General features: G+C 42.6%; 1 protein-coding gene, 1 non-coding gene and 1 pseudogene across 2 annotated transcripts; all 3 read right to left on the bottom strand.

Annotated features, from left to right (window-relative positions):
* Positions 1 to 1,952: 1,952 nt before the first annotated feature.
* Positions 1,953 to 10,184, bottom strand: EIF5 (eukaryotic translation initiation factor 5). Its single transcript, XM_068990841.1, has 11 exons — positions 9,979 to 10,184; positions 8,685 to 8,964; positions 8,492 to 8,573; positions 7,830 to 8,002; positions 7,565 to 7,676; positions 6,385 to 6,527; positions 5,971 to 6,129; positions 5,341 to 5,502; positions 4,915 to 5,079; positions 4,483 to 4,617; positions 1,953 to 4,100 (listed from the first exon to the last, which is right to left on the bottom strand). Exons 2-11 carry the CDS (start codon positions 8,754 to 8,756, stop codon positions 4,011 to 4,013), a joined length of 1,293 nt encoding a protein of 430 aa, XP_068846942.1. The 5' UTR covers positions 8,757 to 8,964; positions 9,979 to 10,184; the 3' UTR covers positions 1,953 to 4,010.
* On the bottom strand, positions 6,908 to 7,033 carry LOC138095620 (small nucleolar RNA SNORA28). The gene has a single exon (XR_011146370.1). It is a non-coding gene; the product is annotated as a small nucleolar RNA SNORA28 (small nucleolar RNA).
* Positions 10,185 to 24,909: 14,725 nt separating the features above from the next.
* On the bottom strand, positions 24,910 to 26,124 carry LOC138095041 (heterogeneous nuclear ribonucleoproteins A2/B1 pseudogene; annotated as a pseudogene).
* Positions 26,125 to 27,285: the final 1,161 nt, after the last annotated feature.

The following is a 27,285-nucleotide window of genomic DNA, read 5'->3' as shown; positions in this document are numbered from 1 at the left end:
ACTCAGCTAAGAGAAGCTTCTACTTTTCAGAAGTGCTCCCCTACGTACTTCTACCAGGCAAATTGCTCTTCCAAATGCTACCTCTTAGAGACATTCCTCAAAGTCCCAATCATTTCCTCCCTTCTCCAGAGTTCCACTTCTGTTCTGTGTGAACTGGGCACAGGGGTCCTGGCGGCTGAGTGGTAAAGACTCCACCAGCCAATGCTAGAGACTTGGGTTCAATCCCTGGTCTGGAAAGATGCCCCATGGCCATGGAGCAACTAAGACCATGCATCGAACTACTGAGCCCACCTGCTGCCAGCTCGTGAGCCTGGGCACCTGGAGCCCACCTGCCACTAGAGAAAGACCACATGCAGCAATGAAGACCAAGTGTAGCCATTAAGTAAGCCTTAGAGTAGGGACAAAGCTGCAGCAAGTGTGCAATGCAGGCCAGTATAGGTAGGGCACGTGAGGCTGTCACTGGAAGCACTGATACTGAAGCTACAGTATTCTGGCCACCTGACGTGAAGGGCTGACTCACTGTAGAAGACCCTGGTGGTGGGAATGACTGAAGGTAAAAGAGGGCGGCAGAGAATGAGATGGTTGGATGCCATCACCAATTTCAATGGATGTCAATTTGAGCAAACTTGGGAGTGAAGCACAGCAAAGCCTGGTGTGCTACAGCCCAGTGTTGCAGAGCTGGACAGAACATAGCAACTGAACAACAAAGAATTGGCAGTCTGATTTCTGAAGACCTCTTCATTGGGCTAGGGCTAGAATATAGAACCCTGAACCTGAGCTCCCAACCTCCTATGAACAAAGGGCTCAAAAGGACAAATTCTGGAGGCCGTGCACTGGTCAGCCTTAACAACTTCAGCAAGTCTTTAAGAAGTGTCATTTGTGGAATGGCCTATACAGAGTACTGGGAATAGAGAAGATGTAAGCATAACTCAGTTTAGGAAACACGGAACACAAACCACACGATAGTTAAGGGGCAGAGATTCAAGCGCTACGCTGTTCCTGGGACTGACAGCCCTCTGAAGCCTCAGAATGGTCAGGCAGAGCTGAAATCTGTGCAACCACTAAAACTGACAACGCAGAAACTGGACAAGCCAGCATTTTGGAGCTGCTCTTGGAATACTGGCAGGTGAATACTAGCAATCAGAGTTCCTTGGATAAGGTTTGCCTTGTAACAAAAACTTAAACCTCTAAGAGTTTGGTTTCATTAAAAGTAAAATTTACTTGAAATTTAAGTAGATTCCAGCAGAATCTTGTTTGGGCTTTAACCATGTTATCTAAGCACTACAAGACACAGGAACCAGACTAGCTGAGCGACCATGGGGTAATACATCTCAGATACCACAAAGATTGAGCTAACTCACAAAATGTAGACGGCTCATCCACACCAGTACCCTTTTGCTGTTTTTCTCCACTCGGGAAGGCCAGCTTTTAAGTTATGTCCAGGTCAAAGGCTTAGTGCATTAAACAGTGGGAAGCAATCCTAACACAGCTGAACGTAGAACACACCGGATTTCAGAGAATACCACTTCTCTCTCAAACCTTTAGGACCCCACATAGCGCTTTGCAAGTTCATTACCCTCAGAGAATTTTAGAAATATTCCTTTCTTAACTAAAGAGAAATGCTATACCGTTATTTAACTACATACTTGATCCACCTAAAGACACCAATCAACTAAGAAATCAGATGAAGGCAGATTTTCTCAGTTTCTAATAAATTTGAGATACAGATTAGGAACACAAGATCTAAGGAAAGCCATTATAATTAGCAACATGTGTTTTCTGAGTAGGGACACAATGGCACAAAGAACATCCAACACAAATTTGAAGCAACAGCTACCAAAAGGGAGTTTTCAATTCTCCAACTTTATAAACAAAAATTCAGGTTAATATTAAAGCAGAGACAAAAATAATTTTAACATTGTTTTAATCAAATAACAGCTGTTTGAAACAGGAAATTTTAAGACAGTTGAATAGAGCAAAGTGAAAGATCACTCTATCAGGATAGCTGCTATGAATAAATTCCTTACTATGTGGATTTGAATCCCAATCCCATTTTAAGTTTGGCACTAGACTGAACACTGGTCTAAGCCAAAATTTTCTCTTTAGTGTTTTAGAAGCCCTGAACGAAATCCTTCAGGTTTAAGGGAGGCAGGGGGGACGAGGAAGAGGGAAAAAACCCTTCTAGAACAGAACCTCATTAGCTTGATCATGGGTATCTTGAATCCAACTTGGTACTCCTCGAAAATGGCAAGACATTTAATACCTACGTAAGATGTGAATTTACAAAAGCCTCTTCTCTTTGGTGTGACAAAGCACATTCCCTCTACATAGACATATGACTCTCCTTCAATCTCAACAAAATTAAAAAAAAAAAAAAAAAAAAAAAGGCAGCTGGAGACCACTTTGTATCTCCCCAGTGAGAATGCCAGTGTTTTTCCTTAAAGTATCAAGCTAACAAGGTTTTATTATACCAGATTGTATAATTTCAATGTGAAAAAAACTTACATACATTTGTTAACATCTTGTAATCTATGAGATGGATCACAAAGAGATGAACAATAAGCCAGTGTTCCAAACAAAATTCACTCCATGCATTTGATTCCCACACTCTATTTTCTGTGTAAATTTGTACCTTCAAGACTTTTAAGATGTACTCATAAGCCCTTCTGTCAAGTGAGTTTAGATCAGCAAGTTGGGCAAGCAATTCCCAACGATTTTATTTCCAAATCTAAAGCCCAGGACGGGCTGGGTCAGGCCCTAGTTGCCATCACCAGTCTTCTTGGGTATCTCACTATATTCACTATGAAATAAAAACACACCAAGTCTTACACCAAAATATAGGTTATGATTTAGAAACATGCTTTTAGCTTTTTTTTTTAAAATAACACATTTTTTGGGGGTTGTGGCAGGGAGTTTGAGACACAGTTAATTATTTTGGCAAGATAGTAACAAAAACCGAAAAAGCTTAAGTTATGTATCCAAATGCAAAAATATAAAGAACCATAGTATCCAGGGAAAAATTCACACTGAACAAAAGATACAGTATGTCTAAATATTCTGAAACTGTAATTTGAAATCAAGAGTAAATGCTGAGAAGTTACACTCAGTTTTTGCTTGAGATTAATTGCATCTTTTCCTATTTCCCTCAAATAAAATCATAGCTTATTAGTATTTAGTCACTCCCCCATATTTCCATTTTCTTTCAGTATAAAGCAACAGCTACATACACATAATAAAATGCTTTTATGTTAATGTAATAATTCCCCTGGCTCATCCAACGTGCAATGCATATGACTTCGAGACTACAATTTGGGGCAAGTATAGACTTTTAAAAAATCAAACACAATTCAAGTTTCAAAACCTGCTCTTAAATTTATAGACACTCAGGTCATTTTAGCTTCTTAGTAAGATAAAGGTGTTGCACTGTCATTTGATTATCTGTCCACCTTGGCACGGGAAAGATATACATTATCAGATGCCAATTTCAGGGACTAGAGATAAGACTTAGAAAGCACTATATTTCCTAATGACTGAGTAAGGTATTTATAAGTTTATGTTCACATTCTGCTAAAGGACCTCTAAGTCTCAGCACCTAGTATCAAACAGGCTCCAACAATCCTATCAGGTTAAATGATGGTGCAGCATTTTTAAAGGAGCCAATTATTTCAGCTTACTTAAGCCATTCAGAGTCAAAAATCTGAAGAATGACCAAAATCAAATCTTTATTTTTTAGAACTGTATAAATGTGATCCAAATGTGTCCACCACTAATTTTTCAAAAAGAAACATGCTATAAATAAGCAAACTACACCTGTTCATTGATATGTGTATGGAGTCCCTAGATGTCTTGCTGGGTTTAAATACAGACCACTCACAGCAACACATTTTTAGTAGAAAAGTGTAGCATGATGTTAAGCCATTTTAGCTTCTGCACATTCATGTTGCACTTCTGGCCAATGATGCAAAAAGATTCTCAGCATTACACTGTTAAGCTAGGCTGCACCCACCCCTTTAAATGGCATCAATATCAATGTCATCATCTTTGTTGTCAGACTTTACAGCTTCAACTTTCGGTACACTGGCAGTCTTTGAATACACCACCTGGTAAAACAGGAGATTTTTCATTGTAAACTTTTATCCCAGTAAAACTGCTCATAAAAACAATAGTCAGTGGTCAACAAAGGAGAAAAACTACCTAGAAACAGCCATTTGTTCATGAAAAATTTTGAATTTATGTAAAAACTAAGTTAACATTCTACATTTACAGATCCCTATATACTGAGGTGAAACAAACCCTCCCGTTGAGAACCCACACAGTATTTATTTGAAATCACGACATCTAGGGGTAGGAGAGATTTCTAGCATCTATCCTATTAATGTGATTCCCTTCCTAATTACATTTAATTTGCAATTATCCAATATTGGCACTTTGTAATTCTCACTTACCACTAACATGGTATTTAACAATTTTCCCAGTGTTTACCTCAATATTCTCATCTTCATCATCATCTTCACCACCAGAAGATTCTTCCTCTGCTTCCTTCAACCATTTTATAAAAGGTTCCGCTTTAACACGAATCTCTTTGGCAAGTTCTTTTGAGACATATTTCTTAGAGGTCTAAAAAACGTTTAGTAAAACTTTTAGTTCAAACAACTTAACAGTAACTTGAGTCATACATAATTGTCTATATCCATCCTTTGAGGAGACTGGAACACACATTAATCTCAAACTCTCAACAGATTAAACGTATTCAGCAAAGAGCAAAAGATTTTCTTTGGTCATTACTAGAAGCTACCATGGTGGGGATCACCCTACAGGTTATACCAGTCAAGCAACTAGAGACTAGGTGTTAGAAAACTTTTTCCAAAAAAGCCCCAATCCTAATCTTTAAGAGCTCATCAATATATTCCCCACCTTTTCCGACCAGCTAATGATGACCTCTTCCTCCAAAAGGTCTGCATCATACATCTCCTTCAAGATATGTGGAATCTTGGAAATGAGCTGAGGTTGATGCATTGCTACCACACACTCCAAACCATGAAGAAGGTACCGCTGAGCCTTTTTGTTGTTGTGACAAAACTGCAAATAGATATTCTTGGTGTTAACAAGCTTTCTTAGATGTGACAGCCCTGTAACAGTAAGAAGTCAATGCTTAAAGATTTCTAATTTACTTCACATATACGGGACCACACGTAGTATTTTCCGGATAGTCTCATGCTTGTTAAGGTAGGTCAGTTATTTCCATTTTTTCAGGATGACAGAATAAACAGGAGGTTGAAATGGTGTTTCCAAAGTCACGCATCTGCAAATCTCACTATGAACACAGAACAATTCGCTTACTCGTAAGAAATGGCGCCTGTATTTCTTAATTTGTTCTCTAATCTTCTCATTAAAAAGAACTTCAGTCAAAACAAGAGGGCCCATGGCTTTTACATCCAGTCTTTCTGCTTCAGCTACAATCTCTTTGTCAGATGAGTCAATAATACCTTCTTCTTTCTTTTTCTGCAAATAAACGGAAGTTTAAAAAAAAAAAAAAAGGCAATTCAGTGAGATGGACGCACATTTTGCACTGTCCCTGGGGCTTCCCTGGTAGCTCTGATACTAAAGAATCTGCCTGCAATGCAGGAGGACATGGGTTTGATCCCTGGGTTGGGAAGATCCCCTAGAGAAGCAAACAGTTACCCACTCAGGACTGGACAATTCCACAGAGTCTGGAAGGCTGCAGTCCACGGGGTCGCAAAAGAGCTGCACACAACTTGAGTGACTAAGCACAGCACCACAGTCACTACTCTGATGAACCTTTCCCTTACTTAACATTCTAGAACTTCTAAATAATACACACTTGCCAAAAACTGCCTGGAACCACCCTCAAAAAATTTTTGAACAAGCAGCTTAAGGTAATAAATAAATATCTAGCAAAAGCTCAAGGCTGGGTAGAAGCTGACTTACTGATCAACACAATGTTTTTACCTTCACAAAATCAAACAGGATATTGACTCGCTCTTCAATAGTCCTTTCCAAATCATCGCTGAGGGTTAAAACCTTTGCGTGGTCACTGATCTCATCCATTCTACGCCTTTGAGCTTCCTCTGTTGTATCCTCCCCCCAGTCGTCATCCTCCTCTTCTTCCTGTTTTTAATAACAAAAATGCTTGGCCAAAGAGACCTTAAAGGTGTAAAAAAAAAAAAAAAAAATCCAGATTTCTAGTGAAATTATCATTTTCTCACTAAATTTCTATTTACTTCTAATCAACCAATAAGCACCTGGAACCCAATGTACTGGTACGTTGTTCACAGAAAAGCAGTTTGTTTCTGCACACCTCAACCAAACGTCACATTTTACACAATTTTAGTGCCCATCACCCCCCTCAAACCTTGCACTCACCACAGCATGTGGAGGAGGACTGATTTCATTTGGTGGTGGTGGTGGTGGTGTCTCACTGGTGGAAACGGAGCCATTTTCCTTGTCTTTGCCCTTTCTATTTTTCTTTTCCTTTTCTTTTTTTCCTGTGCTACTGTCACTATTCTCTACACGGATTAAAAAGCAAAGTTGAGTGAGTACCATGAGTTATATTACACCTTATTGCCCACCATTAACATTTAAAACCCTGCCCTCAGAAAACCACAGAAAATGCTACCTATAATTCTAAAAGAGTTCATAAATCAAATTCATCCACTATGTTTCACAGGTAAGCAACTGAGTCTAAGAAAGAAAAGCCAGTAAATATCAGAGGTATTAGCTGTTTTAGTAAAATTAAGAGTTGGATGCCATGTAGCGACTGAACAATGAAAAAAAGACCACACAAGTACTTAAAGTTAAAAGTTGGCACTCATGACCCTCTCTTTCCACTCCTCATAAACTGATAAACAAGGGTATTCTCAACTATGCTTCAGCCAAAAACTAGAACTGTGTTCAAGTCTATGTAACGGCTAGTCTCACAGAAAAGAGAACACCGGAATAGGTTAGACTTTCTTGCTATAGCAAGCTCAAATTGTGTCAGACAATTTTGATTATCTGCCACAGAGTGTTGCTTGCATGCTCTAAAGCCACTTTGGCCTACTGAGCCAAGGCCCTCATGTATGAATGAGTATTCCAGAAGCAATCCATGGGGTTGCAGAGTCCGACTCAACTTAGCAACTGAACAATTCCAGAAGTAGATCTTTACTATGACCCCATCACAATTTGTCCAATATTTCATACATCCTAAAATGTCTTAAAAATTGAGGATATGGTTGAGTTTAATGGTAGCCTGTACTTGACCTTTAATAGTACATACAACAGCAGGTTTATCAAACAGCTGACTTTTGATATAAGTTGAAACCACACAGATCCATTTACATGGAGTTTCCCCCCCCCCAATAATTATACTACAGTTCTACACTATTCACTGTTGGTTGGTTGATCCTTGTATACACAGGGCTGACCTTATTGTTATAAGCAAACTTTCACCTGCACAGGTGTTCAAGGGTTAACCTTATTCTATATAGTGGTAAAGACACTTCCACTGTTTTCAACAATCAGTTGCTTTATGTTAAGGTTTTAGAAGTTCATCACAAGCTCTTACCAGGTGGGTTTTTGAGAATGAATGTGCAGAGTTTATGATGTGTGTCAAGCATGCCTCGATAGCCACAGGCTTTACAAGAATTACCTATTGTTTGCTTCTTTGGATTGACATGCTGTCAAAAAAGGAAAAATATGTCACCCATTAATACATGATAAAAATTCAAAAACAAAGTGTGAAACTAACCATCAAAAGCCACCTAAACACCAGTTTAACATCAAAAGAATTCGTTTTTTCTCCTACTGACAAGAACCTCAAAGGCACTCACCAGATCTGTTTCAGGATTCTCACACTCAGGACAGAGAACAAATTTTTTAATGAATCCATCCAACATGTCTTGCAGCTTATTCGCCTCATGAGATCCATTGACAATGTAACGGTCATTCTTAACATCAAACTGGGTCTGTGCTCCCAGCTCACAACCAAAATATTTGGTGGGATCTATTTGGGGGGAAAAAAATTTTAATTTATTACAATTAACTCATCTCTGGATGAGTGCTAAGTCACTCAAGTCATGCCCGACTTTTTTTGACCCCATGGACTGTACCCTACAAGGGTCTTTTGTCCATGGGATTTCCTAGGCAAGAATACTACAGTGGGTTGCCATTTCCTACTCTAGGATTCTTTGGCTACTTGCTCTCATTTATAGAATTATCACTCTTTTTAATTTTTATTATTTTTTTTTACTTATTTTACTTTACAATACTGTATTGGTTTTGCGATACATCAACATGAATCTATCACTGTTTTTAAATGGACAAGATTAAGAAAGCATTGCCCTGGTAATTTTATATACTAACTAACGCTATCAATCAGTTTTAAATCCAAGTTTCCATTTAACTCAAAAGCTAACTCAATTCAGGCAAGATTTGCAGACCAGAGAGCATCACAATTATGTCAATAATTTGCCTTTCAAGAGGCATTACTTACACGTTGGAGGCCGATTAAGCGCTTTCGCTACGTCAACCATGTTGACTATAACTGTCTTGATTCCATTTCCTTTGCCCTCAACCTAAAGGAAGTAAAAAGTTTAATTTTGCATTGTCCACACTGGGAGAAGTAACCTTTAATAATCCATAAAAAAAGCTTAGCACTTGTTACTAAAATGAAGATTTAGTATTACCTTGGCAATCAGACGGGGCATCTTGTAGCGATAGAACTGGTCTGACACGCTGCGGTTGACGTTGACAGACATTTTGGCTTATTAGTGACTTTATCAATAAGATGAAGAGATCTTTGATTGCAATTTTTTGGTATCCTCTGTCTGGAGAAGAAGGGATGACATAAACGACTGCAAGAGTTCTCGGTCTCTGACATGAAAAATTTTTCGCCGCTGAGGCTGTAAGCTTCTTGCTTGTATGCTATGTTTCCCCAATACAGGTGCCAGTGGCTGCGCAACAGCTCTGGAAGAGAAAACAAACCAATCCCCACGTTTAACAACTCCTGCAACGAAATCCCTCCCTGTCCGTTCTGTATAATTACGCCTACTTCCCCTACGTTAAAACCATGAGTTTATGTACAAAGAACAGCTACTAGTCTCACGTAACACGGGACACGTGTAGCAACAAAAAGCCTTCATTTTGACGAAGATGTGACTTTTTTTTGGTCGATGCCTGACTGAAACAGGACAAATTACGCTGCATCAGCTTTTCATCAGACCAGTCATCATGTCGACGGCTTGCTTCCGTGGGTTGGCCGTATTTTAACCGAAGGACCAACCCAGACCTACCCCCACCCCCACCAACCCAGACTGTGGTACCCACAAACTTCTCAGACACATCAACATCACTTCAAGACGGCAGGCTGTGGAATTGATCTTCGATGTCGAAGCCTTTGGCGGCGAGCGCTTACTTCAGAACCACACTTCCGTTAACTACGCCCGCGGAGCACGATCTTGCCCGACTGGCGCGCGCGGAGTGTGGACCCCTTCCCCTTCTCTATGCAAACACCCGGCCACCTTCGCGCCGGCCCCCAGCTGTCAGGGCTGACCCGGCGGCACCCGCAAGGCGGGCGCGGCGCCGGCGGCGACATCGCCAGCTTCCACGGCAGCTCCGCCATGTGCGCCGCCCGGGGCGCCCTCCGCGGACGCAGGGCCGCCGCTCCGCCGGGGGAAGCGAAACCGGCCGAGGGGCGCCGGCCCCGCCCCGCCCCGCCGCGGCGATGACTCATAAATGCAGCAATTAGGCCTGAGTCAGCCCCGGGCGGCGGCGGGGCCGCAGGAGAGGCGGGTGCGGCGAGGAGGAGGGGACGCGGAGGCCGGCCCCGCCGCCCGCCCGAACTGCGCCACACACTCACACACACGCGCGCGCGCGCTCACAAACACACACTCACGCGCGCGCGCGGGTCACGCGGCGCGCCGCCATCTTGTGCGGCCGCCATCTCCCCACCGGCCCGAGCCCGCCCGCTCGCCGACTCACCGTTTTCGTCAAATAAAGACATAAACCCAACGCTGCTCGCCCGGGACTGGGATGAAGTGAGGCGCGCGAACCCGAGTCCGAGGAGCGGCGGCGGAGGCGGCGGAGGCAGCGCAGCGAGCAGCGGCCGGGCCAGGCGCCGCCGAGCAGCGGGGAGGGGCTGTCCCAGCGACGTCCGGGGTCCACACCCTTCAGCGCCCGGGGCCTGGCGACCTGGCGCGGAGAGACGGCGCAGTGAGCTGCGGGCGTCGGGGCGCCTTCCCCGCCAGCCAGCGGCCCGCGGGGGTCGAGGGGGGCGGGGAAGACGGGGGAGGGGGCGCGGGGCTACCGCCCCTCCACCGGACTCACCTCTGGAATGTTCTCGCTCTGACTGAACAACGCCGCCGCCGCGCTCAAGCTATCCTCGGCCCCAGCGCCCGCCCCCCGCGCCAAGCCGCACAGCCCATTGGCTGGCGGTTCGCCCGAGCTCGCTCGTCATTGGCCTGCATGCCGCGTCTGTCGCGTTTTTCCCCGCCCTTTCTGCTTCCTGAGGCTCCACTCGCCGCCTCCGCCCGCCCCCAGCCCCGCGCTCCGGCTTCCTTCTCTCGCTCTCCCTTCCCCCGCTTTTCCCAGAGGCCTTCGCGGTCTCGCGAGAGTGGGCGGGCCTCGGCGGCGGAGGTCCGCCGCTACACTGCGCTTTGTCGGTTTGGGCGCCGGGGAAGATGGCGGTTGGTCCTTACCCTCCCCCGCTGGCTGTGTCGCGGCTCCCGAGGCCGCGTTCCCTCAGGTGTTCCCGAGACGGGTGCGGGAACTCTCGGGGCTTCCTCTCTGTCCCTTCTTTTCCGGTGACCCTCGTCCTCCAGTCTTGAGAAAGAAGTTTGTTTTCTTCCACAATTCCCTAGGCCTGGGCAGAGGGCGAAGCTTAGAGGGTCTGCGTCTTTCGTCCCACGTGCCGCCTTTTATCCTCCGAAGCTCAGGTGTGCGTGGTCGCGGCGATCGTGATTCAGCCGTCCGCCTCGCCCCTTCCCCGGCGCCCGCTCTGCAGGCCAAGCTTGACTGGTGTCTGTTGTCCACATGTTTTCTAAAGAGGAAAACACGAAAGTAATTCTTAACCCCTGGACCTCCTGGAAGTGATCTTGGCGTGGGGAATGTCTCCATGTTCTCGTGCTCTACCAACACTGCTCAAAATAAGCCTCGCATCACCTTACCGTTCATGGAATCATTGCCCCCGCCCCCCCCCCAGTGTTTCCGAATTGTGACCTCCTTGCTGGGAAAGCAGAGACCAAAGTGGGTGTACTAATGAGGTTCCAGGTCCAGTGTATTCACCTGCAAATGATTACAGTTTACCAGGACCTTCTCAAATTTTAGTTTTGGTGATTACAGAAACATTCTCATTCTTTCAGATACTTCTATTTTGTGTACAATTTCGGTTGCGACTGTAAAAATGCAGAGTCCACCTTGAAATGTGGAAACATACTTGATTATAATAGAGTAAGAGCCAAATAACCGAGCGGTTGGAGCAGTGTCCTGGGCAGCTGTGTGGTTTCCCGGATCTGGATGAAGTAGCAGTGTTGCTGAGGACAGGGTGAGTTGGATAAGGGGCTGACCTTTGATTTACACCATTCAAATTTGCAAGGTTAGGATTAAAAAATGTTTATTTTTAAAATCAAAGTTCAAGATTACTCTTGCAAGGTTTTATAAGCTTCATAAATCATTTAGAACCCGACAGGGTCAGTGGGAAGAATAAATAGAAGGGAGCGAATAAATAAAAGGGGTGATCCAGAATTGAGAGAAGTGATCTGTCCCTTGCTGCAGGGGCTTTTATTATAATCACACGATGTTAAACCAAATGCATAATGCTTTATGGATACCAGGATTCCAGTCACACAAACTGGAAAGATAGATCCAGACATGCTTCTCTGGTTCACGCTGAGGCATGACTTAGCAGTATTGAAACTTTGAGTTTTGCATGACTGCACACAAATGACATTATTTTAGAAACTAGTTTATGAGCATGAAACTAGTCTGAGGCTAGAGGCCTGGCTTCCTCAAAAAGTTTTTTAATAACTAAATACGAAGTGATAACTTTTTGGATCATGTTTGATGGCCCTGTATTTAATTTCATTGAAGTTAGTACTAATTTTAATTTTTAGTACGTGTGTTATTCATTGTGTCTAATCATGGACAATTTTTAAAAATCTCAAACATACCATTTGTTGAATGTTTTTCATAACCTAGAATTTTCTAAGTCCTTTGAATACACTATTTCACTTCTTTGCCTCTGAGGAATCTTTATTCCCATTTTACAAATGAGCAAACTGAAGCTTACTGGAAAAAAGCAGCTTGCCCTAGATATATTAGTAAGTGGGAGAGCTAGAATCAGATCTCTCTGCTCCCAGGGTTTGTTCTCTTAGCCATTATACCACACAGCCTTTCCAGATGAATATAACCATAGAGAAATGTAGGATGTGTAACCCTACTTATGTACGTGTAACCTCATTTAATTCCTTAACATTCACATGAGGAAGTGTTGTTATGCCCATTTTACAGGTGAGCAAAGAGACTCAGGAAGATTAAGTTTCCTCAAGTCACCTGTCTAGTAAATAGTGCAATGTTTGAACTCCAGCTTGACGCCAAGCTCATTGCACAATTCCATCTCCCGTTTCTGGGTCTCTGCCTCATTTGGCTGCATTCTTTCCCCCAACCAGGCGCTCACAGTTTACTAAATAAGGGTACTTGGTGCTATGAAATCCCTGTCGAATGTGTGCCTGAACTATGCATTTCAGGTAATGTCCTGGGCAAACATGATTAGCTACTGAAAAGGTAAATTATTAACTTGGCCTTATGATTGTTTAGTTATTGGTGTCTGTGAATCTGTTTGGCATGACTTAAGCAAGACCAAGTCTGTGTGCCCTGGGAACCTTGTGCTTCTGAGCTGAGGGCCACTGAAGGGATCAAGGCATTGCCCTCTGTGATGGGCCTCCCTCTAAGACATGCCTCTCTCAGCTCTCTCTACCCTCTAGCATACTCTTAAAGCTGTGCATTCGTAGTGACTTAAGCTCCTGCCTTCCCTCCTTGAGGATGGGCTACAGGGTTATGCATTATTCTTTTTCTAGCTCAAGTCTGTAAATGTATGCAGGCAGACATTCGAAGCTGCTGGAGGAAACAAGGTTATCTGGGGAGTACAGAGGTACTGCGGGGCGTTGGCTGTGTTGAGGGCTAGCATCCTAAGCCGTGTTAATCTAATGCACCCATGTCAGCAAACATTCCTGGATTACTAGGCAGAGAGGATGAAGGCCCTGCCTACATCTCAGGCCCTGCCAAGGGAGACCACATGTCAACAAGTTGGTGTTAATACCTTCCTGGTGGATACCCAAGTGAAGCTTACCCTCCTCCGTGGATTCACCGACCCTCTGGGGAAGGATGTCTCCTTGCCTTTGTGACTGGCCCCACTCCCACCCCAAACCTCTGGCATTCACGGCACTTTATTCCGGGTGCCTGTTCACTTGTCCCTCTTCTTCCTTAGGGTAAGTAACTTGTGGACAGGACAGTTCTCCTTGAGGAGAAACACGGAATCTGGACTTTGGCTGAGGACTAGGGACCTTCAGTTGGGGAAGAGGACAGGTGCCTCTGAGGGGAAGAGGAGGGATCCAGGCCAGGTGTCACTGGAGACTGATAGTCCGACCAGAGTCTATCCTGTGTCACTTCTGGGAAGAAAAGGAAAAGTGCAAAGTGGCATCGAGTCAGTAGATGACGGGGAAATATGGGTGACTTGGAAGGCAGGCCCTGCCCTTGGATTGGTTGTCCCAGTCACACACAACATCTCTGGATGGGACAGTGACCACGCTGGTGGCTTCTGGTCACCTCGGGTTCTTTCTTCAGGGAAGCAAGGTGTGTGTGTACTGAACTGGAGCTTCTCCTCAGAGATTTTAGTGGCAGTGGGCACAGCACTTGCTCACGGGGTGCCCTGCAGCTGGCTTTCCTGCTGAGACTCTGGGTTCCCATTCTGCTTCCTGACAGCCATTTGCAAACCTTTGTGAGAGAACGTATGTCTTTAAAAAATGTTTATTTTTTGGTTGTACTGGGTCTTAGTTGTGGCATGTAGGATCTAGTTCCTTAACCAGCGATTGAACCTAGACCCCCCCTGCATTGGGAGCTCAGAGTCTTAGCCACTAGACCACCAGAGAAGTTCCAGTGAGAAACATCTTTACACGTTCCCGTTGCTGCCACACACTGCCTCTCTGGCTGGGAGTCGAGTTGGGAACAGTTTATCCACCAGCCAGCGAGTGAGCCCCCTGATTGCTGGCAGGCTGTGGCCTAGGCCTTGGATTCAAGCTCTAGAGCCACGCCCAGGGAAGCACATTCTTTGCTGAGTCAGCTGCCACTTGCAGTGGGCTTGACACTTAGGACTGGTTTTTGAGAGCAAACATCTGTGCTTACCTTCTGGGCTCTGTATTTCTTGAAGGATTCTTAAGCTGCTTACCTGTGCATGGCCTGTTTTCCTTAAGACCGTGGTTCCTGAGTAAGGGTGAGCTTTAGAATCCTAGGAGAGCTCAGAAAAACCAGATCTCTGGGCTCTCCTCAGACTGGCATTTAGTAGGTGTGGGTGGGCCCGGACTTTAGATTTCGACCAGATTCCCAGGTGCTGTGGGAGCTGCTGGCCTCCGGAAACATGTTACCTTAGAGCCACAGGACCATGTGACTTTGGAGTCTGGGTCTCTCTTTTCCCCCACACCAGAGTCCCAGTAGCTTTCTTCTGAGATAGTCCGTGTGCCCTAATTCAGGCAGTCTATCTGGAATCAAAGAACAAAACTGATGCCCCATGACAGCACTGCAGCAGTGGTCACCTGGCCTAATGGTGGAGTTATGAGACTGGCTGTCAGAGACTTTGCCTTATGCTGACCGCACCCATTAGAGTTAGGCTAACAGTTCTGATGAGGCTGTGTTGCTGCTGAAGCCCTATCGCCTGCGTTCTCTCATTGGCATCCTGACACCTCGGGGTGGTGGCAAGCATGCACAGTACCCTTTCCTCGTGAATGAGAGAGGATTTACCTCTTTCTTGGGATCAGGTGTCCTGACTCCCAGCTTTAGGGCTTTTCCCATGTGCTAGAGACTACTTACCCTGCTTGGCGCGTCCAGACTTGCACAGTTGGCTTCTCCTTTAGTTGGATTCCAGTGGCTCTAGTGCTGTGTTCTTTAGAGGAGGTGGGATCTATGAGTTGATAACATTTTCTTTATGCCACTCATTTTTCTTTATTTTTTTTTTTACTATATGAAAAATTTTAATTCTGTTCAGTAAAAGTCACCCTACGCAAAATGAACAAAGGAAAACAATGGACTTTTGCAGATTTTAATACATGCACACGCAGACAAAAGAGATAGGAAGGGGCTAACATTCAAAACATAACAAAGAATCTTCTACAAATCAATAAAAAAAAAAAACAAATTGAAAAATGAACTAGAGAATACCAAGAGCAGATTCACAGAAGAAATCTAAATGGTTAATAAAAATAGAAAATAAACAGTCTTACTGAAGTGGAGCACCCACTTTGCCCGTCTGTCAGCAGAATTGTAAAGTCTGGCTTTGTCAGGTGTTGACCAGATTTTGGAAAAGCACAAACTACTTTTTTTTCAGGGAAGCATTTTTATTAATACTTCTTGAAGATGGTATTAATTGTCTCCGACTACAGCTTGAAAAGTGCAAATGACTATAAACCATCAATAGTTGTATAAATTTAATGAACAACATTGGAGATTATTCTGGCAATGACTACTGCAGTGCAAAAATTCCACTTCTAGGTATATATTCTAGAAATATAAGGCAAATGTTCACTGCATCATTGTTTCTAAAATTAAAAATGTTCTAAAATATCCATCGATACAGTATAGGATAATTGAGGTATATGTACGTAATGAAGTACTCCATGGCAGTTAATTTACATAATATGAATATGCCTAAACTTCTCAAAAATTGTAGAATAAAAAATGCAAGTTATTATATATGCAAAACATATGATAAATATATAATGTTTAAGTTAAATATAACAGGTATGTAAAGAGTAAAGGTAACATCTATGATTGTGGTAGCCCTTGAGATTAAGAAAAAAGATAACACTATTGTTACATACTAAAGAAAGAGTCAACTGAATCTGTATTGTCTGTGTTTCATGACTAATGGAAAAGGTCTGGAACAAAGACTACAGGATATTGAAATACGTTAGTTCTATATGGGGATACATTGATGTTTAATGTATCATTCTCTGTAGTTTTCAATATTTTAAAAATGTTTGATTCTATTGGGCAAGTACTTATTAGGTACCAGTTGCATCCTCAGTGCAGGGGTAAGCAAAGAAAAGTAAAAAGAGAAAAAGAAGGTAGTGATAAAGGAAATTTTCACGTATTGAGCTATGGGAAGTCATTCTGGCTTAGACATGTTAAACTTTGAGTTTTATACTGACTAGAACAGCCTGTATGTGGCCTATCAAACATACATACGTTGTACATCTGCTTTAATTATTAAAGAAAAGGGCATACTGACCAGAAGTAAATAATGTCCTTGTTAAACATAAAGATTAAATGCCTCCCTTTCGGGGACATCCTCCTTTAATTAGACTCCCTCCCCAGGTGCCAAGGCCACGCTGGCTCATTGGGTATGTACCAATTTGATTTTTGAAACCTTGAGGGATTATATTCTTGTGTGATATTCTTTGCTCCAACCAGACATAAAACTGTGCTGAAAACCATATTTCTCCTGAGCAGCTTCTCAGAGTAATCAGAGTAGTCCCCAGTTTGGCTCAAACAAAACACTTTTCTCTACCAATTATAAGTTGTTTATTGATTGTTTTTGTCAAGGTTACTTGGCATAGTTGGCAGGATATCAGAAAAACCCACATAATGTCACCCAGACTCTGCTTTGGACCAGCAGTTGGTACCAAGCCTGGGCCTCTTGCGCCCCTGCTGCTTCTCAGTACCCTTCAGGTGATCCTGTAAATTGTTCCTGGTATCTGGGTTTCTTTGTATTTTTCTTTTTTTTTTTTTGCTCATGCCGTGCAGCATACACGTGTCCAACTCTTGGCGACCCCATGGACTATAGCCTGCCAGGCTCCTCTGTCCATGGAATTTTCCAGGCAAGAATACTGGAGGGAGTGGCCATTTCCTACTCCAGGGGATTTTCCTGTATTTCGACCTGTATCTCTTGTGTCTCCTGCCATGGCGGGGAGATTCTTCACCACTGAGCCACTGTGGAAGCCCTTAAGACTTGCGCTTTATAACAAAATGAATCTAAACAAAAGGGGGAGTGCTTCCTTCATGGTCCAGCGGCTGAGACTCTCTGCTCCCGATGCAGCGGGCCCGGGTTTGATCCTTGGTCAGGGAACTAGATCTCACATGCTGCCACCAACACCTGGAGCAACCAAATAGGTCAATAAGTATTTTTAAAAGGGGGAAATTGTGTTTCTAAAGCTTAGCAGCAGCTGGGCAGCCAGTCATCCATTGGAACTCTGGCTGGCTTCTACAATTTGTATGGAGAGAATACTTACAAGTACTTTCCTAACCCTAACTAGCCAGGATAAAGCTTTTTTGACATTCCAGAACTGATTTTTGCATGCACGACTAAAGAAAGCTGGCTTGATAAAAACATCTGTTCAAAATTCTGACCCTGAGAGAACAGAAGTACTCCCAGGAGAAAACAAAACTGTAACTCTTATCATGTCCTTGAAATGCAAACACAGCAGCATCGCCTGAGACTACAGCGTTAGCTCGATGAGTAGAAGCTAAAACCAAAGGGGGAAAAAAGCGGGGGAGGCTTCTTCTCTTTTCAAAAAATTAATTGATTTTTGGCTGTGTTGGGTCTTCATTGCTGTGTGGGCGCTTTCTCTAGTTGTGCCCGGGGCTCCGCTTCGCAGCGCTGTGTGGGCTCCTCACTGCGGTGGTTTCCTGTTGCGGAGCGCAGGCGCTCAGGTGCTCAGGTGCATGGGCTCAGCAGTCGTGGTGCATGGGCTTAGTTGCCCTGTGGGATGTGGAATCTTCCCAGATCAGGGACTGAACCTGTGTCCCCTGCATTCCCACCAGGGAAGTCCTGAAGAACTTTTAAAATTCAAGTAGGAAAACTGTGAGATCTCCGTGTCTATCTAGATGGATGTATGTCTCTGTGTATGTTATGAATGTGATGTTTCTACCTCTGGATGATATCATCAATATGAATTTGTAAAAGAGCTTTATTTGATTGACTTAAAAGTGACCTCTTATACTGTGCTTAGTTGCTCAGTTGTGTCCAGCTCTCTGCGACCTCATGGGCTGTATGTAGCCTGCCAGGCTCCTCTGTCCATGGTATTTTCCAGGCAAGAATACAGGAGTGGGTTGCCATTCCCTTCTCCAGGGGATCTTCCCGACTCAGGGATCAAACCTGGATCTCCTTCATTGCAGGCAGATTCTTTGCCATCTGAGCCACCAGGGAAGCCCAAGCTCTTACATTACTCAGCCATAAAAAAAATTAAATAATGCCATTTGCAGCAACACGGATGGATCTAGAGATTAGCACATTAAGTGAAATAAGTCAGATAAAGACAAACATCATGTAATATCACTTATATGTGGAATCCAGAAAAAACAACACAAATGAACTTATTTATAGGACTGAAACAGATTCATAGACATCGAGAACAAACTTTGGTACCAAAGGGGAAACGGGGGAGGGATAACTTAGGAGTTTGGGATTAGCAGACACACACTGCTGTATATAAAACAGATAAGCAACAAGGTCCTGTTGTATAGCACATGAAACTATATTCAATATTTTAAAATAAACCATAATGGAAAATAATCTGAAAAGAATATATACTGTATCTATAGCTATATACCTATATCTCTCTGAATATGTATGTATCTTTCCTATATACCGGAAACTAACACAATATTGTAAGTCCATAATACTTCAATTTTTTAAAAGTAAGTACTTGCAAATCAGATATTTCTAAATGTAACATAAAAATAATCCAAATGCTTAAAGATCCATGGATCTTTAATCCTGGATCCATGTGATCCAGGATTAATCAAGATTAATCTTTAATAAATGGAAACAAGTTTAAGTTTTGGGTTTGATTAGTACAGACATGTCTTTAGGGTCATCAGCATTAAGTATAATACCTTTTATTGTACGCCTGGAGGAGGGCACGGCAACCCACTTCAGTATTCTTGCTTGGAGAATTCCATGGCCAGAGGAGCCTGGCAGGCTACAGTCCATAGGGTCTCAAAGATTCGGATACGACTAAAGCGACTTGGCACAAGTTTGCTGAAAGTCAGTAAGTTCATGTTATCTATGTCACAAAATTTCTCAGCAAGAAAATTAACTTGGTGTGATGATATTTTCACAAGTAATGAAGTACAGATAAATGAGATAAAAGTTTTAGGTGAACTCTTAAAGAATGATTATGTTTTATGGTATGTCTAAATGCAGTTTCTCCAGATTTTTGGTAATTTGAAACTCCAGAGTTTTGTTAAATTAGGATAGATGATGGGAATTTTTTTTGATATCCAGATCATTTCCAATTAAGATAAAAATACCAAAACCTTCATTGCTAAACATGTCTAAATGTACCTACTTTGTTGTCTTACAAGAGAAAAAAACTAAAGATATTCAGGTTTATTAGACACATCTTGCACCACATTAAAGGGAAATTATGCTATGAGGAAAAGGTATGTTTTTAAAGGTTATGGAGTGTATTCTTAGGTTTGCTAATCAGGAAATACTGGTATAACAGTCAATTACTTGCTTCCTGATTTTCACTAAAGTTTTTTAAGGTTTAAAAATTATAATCTATGTAAGTAAAGATACTAAAATAATAAAGTAAGCGTTTCAGTTATAAAAAAGCAGGCCATCTAATGTTGACAGAAAATATAAGAAATGAAATATCTTTGTTTAGGAGAAAAAAAGGAGTATAATTTTGTCCTAGAATGAGTTGTATCTGGATGGGAAAAAAGGACAAATAAATAATGAATACAAGCAGTGATGTAAGGTTATAGAAAAGAAAACCTGAGAATTTTGTATGTGGTCAGAATTGATTAAAATTAGATTGCATTTAATTAGGTAAATAAAATTTGTTATTAAAGGTAAGCTGAAGCAAGACTGGATTTGGTTTTCTCTCTGTTGAGAGAACAAAATTCTCTTGCAGTGCCATTCTTGATAACAGATTGTGTGAATTTCCTTGCCTTTACATGATCTATACTTGCTTTTGAAATCTTCTGTCACTTTGCTTAAGTAAATAAGTATTGTTTCACAGTAACCTATGATCCTATTTGATCAAGTGTTTTGAAGCTTTCTGATATTTTTGACAAACTTCTAGAATATCAAATTCTAATTAAAGTTCTTTTGACCTCCAGCTAACTTTGAGGTGCTTCATAGGGCCCCTGAGTCATCTCAGAAAAATATTAAACTAACTAAGCTTATTTGGTAGATTAAATTATGTAGGAAGCACTGTCAAATAAGATGTAACATTAAGCTTTCTTTATGTTATGTCTATGTAAGTATATGTTTTATAAGTGTTTTAGAAATTACATGAAATTCCTGGAAATCATACATGTTCTGACATAAAATGTTATCTGTCATCAAAATTGAGGCTCCCATTAAAGAACTGAACCCGAGTATTTGGGAAATGCCCTCGCTGACTTTCATGCCAAGGCAACGGCAGCTGACCATAGCAATGATGGCACGTGTAGATAGAGTCCGTCCTGCTTCTACAGAATTAACCCCTCATTGTCAGACTTCTGCCATCCTGAAGTCCTTAGAACAGTCTGCTCCTAAATCAGAGAAATTAGACGGTAAACGACAGCTGTGAGTTGAGCAGTTGGGGCTTTGGGAAACCCCAGGCGGCTGCTTGGCTCCTCCTGGCTCCCTGGCAAACACTGCTTTTCATTTGGTGGGTTAAAGCCTTCCTTTGCTGCAAGGCTAATGCCCTCACAGAGACGAATAAGCTGATAGAAATTGTGTTTTCCACTTAGGGTTATGCTTTCCACAATCTCCAGTGATCCAGGCACCCACTTTATTGGGCAGATCATACTAATCTTGACAAAAGCCTCACAAACATCTTAAAATGGTCCCTGTGAGTGTGCTCCTCAGTGATCAGGCAGGTCAACCCAGTAATGGAGAAACTGGACTCGAGCGGAACTGAAAATAATTACCTTGGATTAAATGATAAATATGAAATATAGATAAAATTTTTGTGAATTTTTGTCTGAAATATTACTAAATTTTAATCTTCCAGATAAGGGAATCTTGCACTTTAAGCTATTTATGACTTACAGCAATTTGGTAAATTGCACACTTGTAAACAGATATGAGGGTTTCCCAGGTAGCTTAGTGGTAAAGAATCTGCCTGAAATGCAGGAGACACAGGTTCGATCCCTGGGTCGGGAAGATTCACTGGAGAAGGAAATGGCAACCCACTCCAGTATTCTTGCCTGGAAAATCCCATGGACAGAGGAGACGGGTGGTCTACAGCCCATGGGGTCGCAAAAGAATCAGGCATGATTTAGTGACTAAACAATCACACACAGATTGGAAGCATTTATCTTTTCTCTCTACCTGTTGTTTCGTTGCTAAGTCGTGCACTAGACTTGGTCTATAGAAAGGGCTGCTGGGTGAACAACCATGACTGCATCCTGTTTGCTGTGTGCTAAGTCGCTCAGTCGTGTCTGACTCTGCGACTCTATGGACTGTAGCCCGCCAGGCTCCTCTGTCCATGGGATTCTTCAGGCAAGAATACTTGAGTGGGTTGCCGTGTCCTCAACCAGGAGATCTTCCTGACCCAGGGATCAAACCCACGTCTCTTGCGTCCCCTGCACTGGTGGGTGGGTTCTCTACCACTAGCGCCGTCTAGAAAGACTGGCTGCCGTCTATTGATGGATTATCTTCTTGCTTCTAGGAATGACTTACAAGAAACTCCCATTGACAATGCTGGTCTGATTTGGTTTACTGATGGGTCCTACTTAAAAGATGAACGAGGATATTACCGAGCTGTAAATATAGTAATGTCCAACATGGACATAACTGAAAACTCCTGTTTACCAGAAATGAGGTCAGTAAAATCAGCTGAATTAACTGCTTTAATTCAAGCTTGTCAACTAGCTAAAGACCAGATAGCAACTATTTATACTGATAGTTCTTGTACATTTGGAGTGGCCCGTGACTTTGGGATATTATGGCAACAATGAGGTTTTTTACCTCTTTGGGACAACCTGCCCAAAAAAAAAAAAAAAAAAGGTAAACAAGGGCTTCCCTGGTGGCTCAGTGGTAAAGAATCCGCCTGCCGGTGCAGGGGACATTGTTCGATCCCTGATCTGGGAAGATTGCACTTGCCACGGGGCAGCTAAGCCCGTGCACCACAGCTGTGAGCCAGGGAGCCGCATCTGCTGAGCCCACGGGCCACAGCCACTGAAGCCTGCACGCCCTGGAGCCCGTGCTATGCAACAAGAAAAGCCACCACAATGAGAAGCCCTCGCACTGCTCCCAGAGAGCAGCCCCACTCGCCACAACTAGAGAAAAGCCCGCGCTGCAAGGAAGCCCCAGCAGAGCCGTCAATCGATCAATCAATGATGGGAAACAGCTTGCAAAGTTATCAAATCTATACAATTACCAGAAGAGTTACCACCTATTAAAGCCCCAGGACATTTGAAATCGAAGGCTATGGAAGCTAAAGGAAATCAGCTTGCTGGTACTGCCACCAACAGCAAGCAGCTCTAAGTAATCATTCTGTCCAGCGTTGAGAATGTCCACCACTCTCTGTCAACCCTGCTCACTCAGTGAAGGATTTCCTCCTGCAAGCTCAAGAAACTGCCACTGAAGAACAGAAACAGATGTCGTAATAAAAAAGGGGAAATTTTTAACCCTGTCACAAAAATATGATTTGGACCTGAGAGGAAACCTATTGTGCCTGCTGGAGCCCAGCTGCCACATTCTTTTACTCATTGGGTGCCTGAGAAAATGATTCTGTGGGGAAAACAATATGTTTAGAAGCTTTTTCCCCACAACTGGTTCATAGTGTATTTGCTTGTTGTAATGTATGTCCTACGTATAATCCAGGAAAGTCACTCTGTGGGTCACAGGACCACTTTCCCCTTCCTAAGGGACCCTTTGACGTATGGCAGTTGGATTCCAGGTGACATGTGAAACCTTTTTTAAGATTTTTCTCAAAGTTTTGAAATCCAACTGCCGCCATCTCAAGGAAATAAATATATGTTCATAATGACCTTCGTGTTTTCACACTGGCTTGCAGCTTTTCCATGCAGGAGAGCAATGGCTTTAACAATAGGTAAATTGCTATTCAGTTCAGTTCAGTTGAGTCACTCAGTTGTGTCTGACTCTGCGACCCCATGGACTGCAGCATGCCAGGCCTCCCTGTCCATCACGAACTCTTGGAGTTTACCCAATTCATGTCCATTGAGTCAGTGATGACATCTAACCATCTCATCCTCTGTCGTCCCTTTCTCCTTCCACCTTCAGTCTTTCCCACCATCAGGGTCTTTTCAAATGAGTCAGCTCTTCGCATCAGGTGGCCAAAGTATTGGAGTTTCAGCTTCAACATTAGTCCTTCCAATGAACACTCAGGACTGATCTCCTTTAGGATGGACTGGTTGGATCTCCTTGCAGTCCAAGGGACTCTCAAGAGTCTTCTCCAACACCACAGTTCAAAAGCATCAATTCTTCAGCGCTCAGCTTTCTTTATAGTCCAACTCTCACATCCATACATGACTATTGGAAAAACCATAGCCTTGACTAGACGGACCTTTGTTGGCAAAGTAATGTCTCTGCTTTTTAATATGCTGTCATAGGAAAGATAATAATTCCTATCTGGGGAAGTCCTTCTGAATTATACAGTGATTGGGAAACTCATTTTATTGCACAAATAATTAAATCTATCTGTGACATTTGACGATTATGTGGCATTTCGCTGTGCATATCTTCAGCATTGGTAGAAAGGACTAGTGGCGCTCTCAAAATGCAATCGGCAAAACTTTTAGAAACGTTTCATCTCTCATGGCCAAAAGCTCCTCTGCTAGTGCCTCTTGAGCTTAGATCTATGCCTTTTGGTAAGCATGGGCCATCTCCTTTTGAAAGAATTAACAGGATGGCCTGTGATTAAATGAGGGAGTATATGGACTAACCTCACTCAAAGGAGATATATTACATTATTGTCAGGGCCTTATTAAAACATAAGGAAAATGAAAAATTAGTAGCTAACCCCTTTCACTGTGAGTTCTTGGAAGATGAAATCCTTAAAGATCATGGATTATAATCTGGAGATTTTGTTTATTGGCAAAGACATAAAGATCTGTTGTGGCAACATCAGAAAGGATCTTATCAGTTATTATTTACTAATCCATGTGCTGCCAAACTATTAATAGAAGGCAGAGACTCATGGATTCACATCTCTAATTTTATTTTTTATTTTTTTTCCTTTAGAATTATTCTATTAAATCATAAATGTACAACAGCTTCTTAACTCTACACACACACTTAAATTTTTTTAAAGGAAAAACATTGTGACTTATTACACCATGATCCTGGCTAATAGCTTTTCAAAACTTTGAGAAAAATCTTAAAAAAGGTTTCACATGTCACCTGGAATTTACAAATTTAACATTATCAAAGAAGGAATGCTTCTATACTCTTACAAAGACCACAATTAAAAAGCTAAGAAACTGTCTCAAAGGCATTTTTTTTTTTTTTTTTTACAATCCTTCCTCCACAGTAAGGTAATGTTATTAAATAATCCAATCCATTCACAAAATGGCTGTCTGCATCTGCTCTGGTGTCTTCTGCCATATCATGGATATTTATGCATGACTGAGATAAGATTTTCCTTACCGTTATTATTTTGATAACCTGAAGCTGTTCTGTTACCTTTGAGCTCTCATCCTCTCCTGTTTATGCAGTGAAGCCCATGGCAAATAGGAAGAAGCTCAGTATCTGCTTCTCGCTCCATAACCCCCACTGCCTCCACTGCCTCCTGGACCATAGTTTCCTCCACCATATGGTCCCCCCATGCTCCTGCTACCACCAAAATTTCCACTCTTCATTGGACCATAGTTAGAAGGTGGTTGGTTATAATTTGCAAAATCATTGTAATTTCCACTCCCGTATTTTCCTCCTCCATAACTGCCACAGCCCCCTCCGTGGCCCCCACCCTGGTTGCCATATCCAGGTCCACCACCACCTCCTCTTCCTCCTCCATAACCAGGGCTGCCTTCAAAATTGCCACCTCCAGGTCCCCCTCCATACCCATTATACCCATCCCCAAATCCACGGCCACGTCCATATCCATCAGACTCCCCTCTAAAGTTACTTCCTGGTTCTGGTCCAAAATTTCCACCACCACCACCATGAGAATCTCCAAAACCAAAGTTGCCTCCTGCTCCACTTCTAGAACTTTGGACTTCCTGCATTTCTTGTCTGGACAAAGCCTTTCTTACTTCCGCATTATGACCATTGATAGTATGGTATTTCTGCAACACGGTCTTATCCATAGGATCGTGGTCATCAAACGTAACAAATCCAAAGCCTCTTTTCTTTCCAGACTGCCTGTCAGTAATTATCTCAATGGTATCAATTTTTCCATATTCCTCAAAGTAATCTCTAAGATGACGTTCCTCAGTATCTTCCTTAATTCCACCAACAAACAGCTTCTTCACAGTTACATGAGCCCCTGGCTTTCCAGATTCCTGTCTTGCAAGAGCACGTTTTGGCTCAACCACTCTCCCGTCAACTGAGTGAGGTCTTGCGGCCACGGCAGCATCAACTTCAGCCATGGAAGAAAAAGTCACAAAGCCAAATCCTGAAAAAAATACCGAACAGCCAAATCCTCTTGATCTTTTGCTTGCAGGACCCCTCATTACCACACAATCTAAGTTTTCCCCGTTGTTCCTAGTAGTTCCTCAAACCTTCTTCTGTAGTTTCAAAGCTCAAGCCACCAATAATGAGTTTACGGAATTGTTCTTTTCTGTCTCCATCGCGGACTCAGTCGCTTCAGCCCGATTTCCCGCAGCCGAGCGAGATGAGAGCGCTCTCCGCGGAGGAACCGGACTCTCCTGGCGCTGTAGCGAGAACTGCCGCTGCTCGAGAAACACCACCGCGGAGCACCTCCACTCCAGACCCGGCGCTGCTGCTACTGCCCGCATCTCTAATTCTAAAACCTCTAGAAGACAGCCCTCCTAAACTGTTGGTGGGAATGTAAGCTGGTGCAACTGCTATCAAAAATAGTATGAATTTTCCTTAAAAACCTAAAAACAGAGTTGCCGTATGATCCAGCAATTCCATTCCTGGGTGTATATCTGGACAAAACTCTATTTCAAAAAGACACATGCACCCCTATTTACAACAGCCAAGACATGGAAGCAGCCTAAGTGTCCATCAGCAGGTGAATGCATAAGGAAGATACTATCTATCTATCTATACTGTTACTTCAGTCGTGTCTGTTTGCGACCCTGTGGACCACGGCCCTCCAGGCTCCTCTGTCCATGGGATTCTCCAGGCAAGAATACTGCAGTGGGTTGCCTTGCCCTCCTCCTGGAGTTCTTCCCGACCCAGGGATTGAACCCGTGTCATGTCTACCTGTTGGGAGGCAGGTTCTTTACCACTGGCATATATACACACACACATGTTTCTTTTCTGTAAATAAATTCATTTGTATCATAGTTTAGATTCCACATATAAGTAATACTAAATGATAGTTGTCTTTCTCTTTCTGATTTACTTCACTTAATAAATAATAATCTCTAGGTCCATCCATATTGCTGCAAATGGCATTACTTCCATTTTATGGCTGAATAATTTATATATACTTGATTATTCATATATATATTCTATAGAATATTATGTGTGTGTTAGTCCCTCAGTTGTGTCCGACTCTCTGCGACCCCATGGACTGTAGCGCACCAGGCTCCTCTGTCCATGGGATTCTCCAGGCAAGAGTACTGCAGTGGGAAGCCAGTCCCTTCTTCAGGGGATCTTCCAACTCAGGGATTGACCGTGGGTCTCCAGCATCACAGGCAGATTCTTTACTGTCTGAGCCATTAGGGAAGCCTAACATTATATATAATAATATATTATATTAAAATTATATAATTTATATTTATATTTTATAATTTATATAATATAAACATATAATTTATATAATTGTATAATTAATAATTATATTAAAATATAATATACAATATCTTATATATTATATTATAATATATTATATATATCCATATGTAATATGGATATGGATATATATAATATTATTCAGTCATAAAAAATAATGAAATAATGCCATTTGCAGCAATATGGATGGACCT

Source organism: Capricornis sumatraensis, chromosome 19, assembly GCF_032405125.1.
Source record: "Capricornis sumatraensis isolate serow.1 chromosome 19, serow.2, whole genome shotgun sequence".
Taxonomy (NCBI): Eukaryota; Metazoa; Chordata; class Mammalia; order Artiodactyla; family Bovidae; genus Capricornis; species Capricornis sumatraensis.
This window is presented reverse-complemented; position numbering and strand designations above follow the sequence as displayed.